This window comes from Sinocyclocheilus anshuiensis, unplaced genomic scaffold (assembly GCF_001515605.1).
Source record: "Sinocyclocheilus anshuiensis isolate Anshui unplaced genomic scaffold, SAMN03320099.WGS_v1.1 scaffold1163, whole genome shotgun sequence".
NCBI classification, from domain to species: domain Eukaryota; kingdom Metazoa; phylum Chordata; class Actinopteri; order Cypriniformes; family Cyprinidae; genus Sinocyclocheilus; species Sinocyclocheilus anshuiensis.
The window spans coordinates 449,387-453,995 of NW_015544295.1; the positions used below are offsets into that span (position 1 = coordinate 449,387).

Sequence of the window (4,609 nt, forward strand, 5' to 3'; positions counted from 1 at the left end):
GGTAAGCATTTTATAACTAACTCACCCTTACTAACTGATAGCTAAAATTCAGGCTACATTTTTAACCACTTTTAAATAAAATATTTTATATTTTATTCAATATTTATTGATCGAAAAAAAAGGTTAAAAACATATTTTAAGATTTGCTCATTTCCATGACTTCTTCACAGCTGGACAATTAAAAAAAGAAAAGGAAAAGACATCCAATGAATTAATAAACTTGAACCCAAGACGACAATGCCATCCATTTTTAGAAACAATTTACAAGTTTTATTTATCAAGTTCACACACTTCAAAACTGGGGTAGAGGGGGTCATTGCAAAGAGGTCTAATAAATTGCCAGTACTATGAATTAAACTCCAAAACTACCATTAATTACAGGCAAGCTTAAAGTTTTTTTGTTCCTTCTTGTCTTTTAAAAGTAGTTTTTAATACATGTATTCTTTATACAAGTTTACTGAATAAATGCATCAAATAAGAAACCAGTTCCAAAGTAGACATTACAAAAAATACATTGCTTTATACAGACACAGAAAAGCAGATGATCAAATATTGACCAATAATATTTATTTCCTTTTCACTTATCAAAAAAGTTAACCTGACATCTATTTCTCCAAAACGTAAAAAGCAATATACAGCATTATGTAAAAGACATTGAGAGAATTGCTTTTGAAGAGTCAGTCAGCTGATTTGGTTACCAAAGAGAGCGGCTGGGACTGGAACAAAGCATGATGGGAGTGAAGAGCGGCCTGATGGAACGGGGAGGGCGGAGACAGGAGCGAGGCATGCAGGGAAGCCAAGGGGAGTGGCCGAGACAGAAGAGGCGGAGTTGACTGTCTGCCTGAGGCGCTGGTTGGCTGGTAGGAGGAGGAGGATGCTGAAGAGGATGATGATGATGAGGAGGAGGAGGAGGGTTTGGAGAGCAGAGGGAAGTGATGGTGGCGGTCGGGTTTGGTGGTGAGTGACAGCGGCTGGGCCTGCTCAGAGTGAGTGGGGGCGGGAGCGGCGGGCGAGGCCAGGGCTGCGGAGGGTGTGGCTGGAGAGTCCAGCATGCTGCCGTGAGAGGAGGCCGGGCTGTCAATCATCTTCTCCTGAGGGAGGTACTGCACACATGGCTTCTTATGCCGTGCCGAGAAATCTGAAAGAGGACGGAAATCACACAATATGAATGGCGAGGATTTCTAACCATTCAGAGTTAATTTATCTGCTAAACAACAGCAGAGATAAGACCAAATTTACCCAAAACAGCGAGGTCATGATACACTCACAGAAACCTCAGCTGCCACTTTTAAAAATTCATTTTTTATTTTTTTTCGATCCAGAGATATTTTCAGGACAATTAAGCACATTTTCCCACCACATTCTCGTTGATGCAATGCATCTGAAAATTTTAAAGGATGATCACACTACACTTTTCACTTCATTGACTTCTATTCATACACCTTAATGCTAAAGACTGGAAATGCAAGTTCACGCAAAGAAGTTTCGCAATTGGCTACGTTCCAAAGTTCACGTTTGGTGAACTTGAATCTGAAGAAAAGATTGATATGTCACGGCGTGACCTCTTAGCTGAATAAAAAAAAAAAAACGCAATTCTTTTGGAAAAGATTTCCAAGAAAGCAGTTTTTTTTTTTGCATTTATAATTTATTAATTGTTGAATTCGTTTTTTAAAAAGGTGCCACAGAATGTGATTTTATACTTTTTTGTTGCAGTATCCTAAGAAATTTCACAAATTGTGAAAAGAAAATGCCAATTCCCATTATTCTGAATAATTCACATTCGATTCTCAATGTAATAGCCATTTTTAAATGATTCTTTTGAAATAAAAAAAATTGAACTGAACTGAAATTTTACATTTTTAAATTTCCCACCATTGAATAATAAAAAAAAAAAACTTCAATTTTTAGAACTCCTAGACCAAATCAGATCTAATCAGATCATCTTCAGAACATGGCTGACAAATAATTATGGAATTCAAGTTGATTAGTCAAAGCGTTCTCGAATAACACGCAAACGAAATTGACGAAGAACACGCCAAAATGTATGTGAGGCTATATCTCTGCAATGCTTTAGCGTATTCAAACCAAACTTGGTGTGTGTTATAATAATTATGACCTGAGGGTATCTGCACAGTTTCAGCACAGCACCTCCTAGTGGTCAGGAAGGTTTTTTTTTTTTTTTTGAGCGGTTGGGCCAAAAAACACAAGACTGCTCTCTTTAGATTTGATGCAGCATACCGTTTTTGCATTACATTAATAAGAATCTGGTGGAAAATTTACTTAATTGCCATGTTGTTTCCTTATGCAAAATATTTGATTTTGGGGTGAAATATGACCTAGACATGTTCTTCTTTGCAGCTTTAATGAGATTCACCCATACAATATTCAACACAAAATGGAAATGGCGTTGTGTTAATTTATTGACGTCACTGTACTCAAATGGTGGACGTAGTCGTAGATGAGATCACAATGAAGAGTGGGCTGACTTCTACAGTTCTGACACTGGCTGTCTAAGAGGACGTTCACACAGGACACGCTCTTGCTTTAAAAACAGAAGGCACACTAACATAGACCCGTCACAATAAACATTTAGCATGCTTATATCTCACTCCCACATTCATCAGATCGGTCCACTGTTTTAAACAGACACTGATTCACTAAACTGACATGGCCTCTCATTGCTAATGGCGCAAGATGATGAAAATACAGCAAGACGTGGTGCAACTGCCAAAGACGTCCATTTGTTGCATGTGTATGTAAACCAATGATTGAACAATAGAAGAAAAAAGACTGTATCCTGTGTGAACGGCCCCTAAGCCTGCAGACATACTGTACCTGCCTGTGCTAGCACTGGACCTCATAAGCTGCATGTTAGCAAGGAGGAGAGAGCGCGGTTAGAAATGGACAAGGCGAGAGAGAAAAGGCTATGCGAGTGTGTGTGTGTCCTCACCCTCTGGTGTTGAGTCTGTCTTATTATCTCTCTTCCTCTTCTTCCGCTTGCCCTGAAGAGAAAAAAATACAGTGAGAGAAACAGAGGGCGAGAGAGATGGAAAAAGAGTTAGAGCGATAAATACAGAATGAAGTAAAATAATAATACAGAATGGACAAACAAAAGCATCAAAGAAGTGCAGTTATATAATATAAAGAACATTTGGCACTTTCCATGAATAGGGTTTAAAATTAGGCCTAATATTTTTTGTAGTTATTAGTGATAAACTTACATTTCCCAAAAATCTAAGAAAAATATTTGTTTGATGTTTCTTTTCTTTTAATTAAAAAATTTTTTTTTCCTACAAGGATCAATATACAACAGATTTTCAAAATGATGACATGATTTAAGATGAAGATCTGTAAGACCAATAACTATTCTTACGTGGTGGTGTATAGATTTTTGATACATTATAAAAAAAAATCACGGGATTTGTTACTCTACTGCTTTACAAAAACAGCAAGTGAAACCCAACTGTACCGTATTGATGGAAAGTGCCGTTTGACAGCATACAAATGTGAGCGTAAGGCTGTGTGCTGAAATGTCTGACTCACATAGTTATCTCGCGCGGACCAGCCAGGGTAGAGTTGAGAGTGCAGCTGCCTCTCTTTCCTGGCCAGCTCGTAGTATTTGGCCTGTTCCTCTCGTGATAGAGAATGCCACTGCAAACACATACACCACAGTCAGCCAAAGGCCAAACACACACACACACATATACTGTACATACACACACGCCATTTACACAACACACGTACCAGTGTGACCGCACACCCATGCACTGTATGCACATGCAACAAACGTGCAAAAATAGTTACACACTAATGTTCAAAGATATTTGAATGTTTTTGAAAGTCTCTTATACTCGCCAAGGCTGCATTTATATTTGACCAAAAATACAGTAATAACAGTAATATTGTGAAATATTATTACAATTTAAAACAACTGCATTCGTCATTTTGTGTTTCAAGAATAAGGTCCAAGGTTAAGAATTAAGACTTAAATATCAAATGTTTTTCTCTATTTAACAACATTACAATAGTGAAAGACGACTTCCCTTACTGATCACGTCTCTTGCGCGGCGGGATGTTGGACTCATGAAAAATAATCACGTTGTTTGTATTCACCAAAACTGATTTACTGAAGTGAAAACACGGACAGAATTGGCGTTAGTGTGAGCGGCGCTTGCTGTGAGGCAGGTGCGACCAGCCGGCAGAGGATTGCGCAGCCTTCCTCGAACAGTTATGTTCACGATTTCTGATTTACTTAACGTATACTGCGTGAGGGGGGCTGTGACTGGATGATTACAGGTATCGGTGATCATTCTCAAGTGATCAATACTGTGTGAGGGGGACTGTGATTGGATGATGACACATATCATATCTACTTTTGATTTATCCATCCATTAGATTGCTCGTTTTACTTGACATCCTCGTTATACTGTAAATTTCATGTTCACGACTGCACCGGGATTCTCTCTGCATCACGGAAATCATACTTAACTTGTTATTAATGCGACACACCTTCATCTGCAGAGAGGGATGGTGTCCACGAATATGAGCGAAGATGTTGGATGTATTGCCTGCTTTTGCAGCCACTTTGCGTCCACATTTTTTTGCGAAT

At 38.6% G+C, this 4,609-nt stretch overlaps 1 protein-coding gene across 1 annotated transcript in view; it reads right to left on the minus strand.

Annotated features, from left to right (window-relative positions):
• Nucleotides 1–247: 247 nt before the first annotated feature.
• The window catches only part of tcf7l1b (transcription factor 7 like 1b), a 72,431-nt gene continuing 68,069 nt past the window's right edge, over nt 248–4,609 (minus strand). Inside the window, exons 11-13 of the mRNA XM_016499015.1 lie at nt 3,544–3,651; nt 2,951–3,002; nt 248–1,138 (exon numbers count right to left, since the gene is read on the minus strand). Coding sequence (XP_016354501.1) covers nt 678–1,138; nt 2,951–3,002; nt 3,544–3,651 — 621 coding nt within the window. The 3' untranslated portion in view covers nt 248–677. The remainder of the gene's footprint in view (nt 1,139–2,950; nt 3,003–3,543; nt 3,652–4,609) is intronic.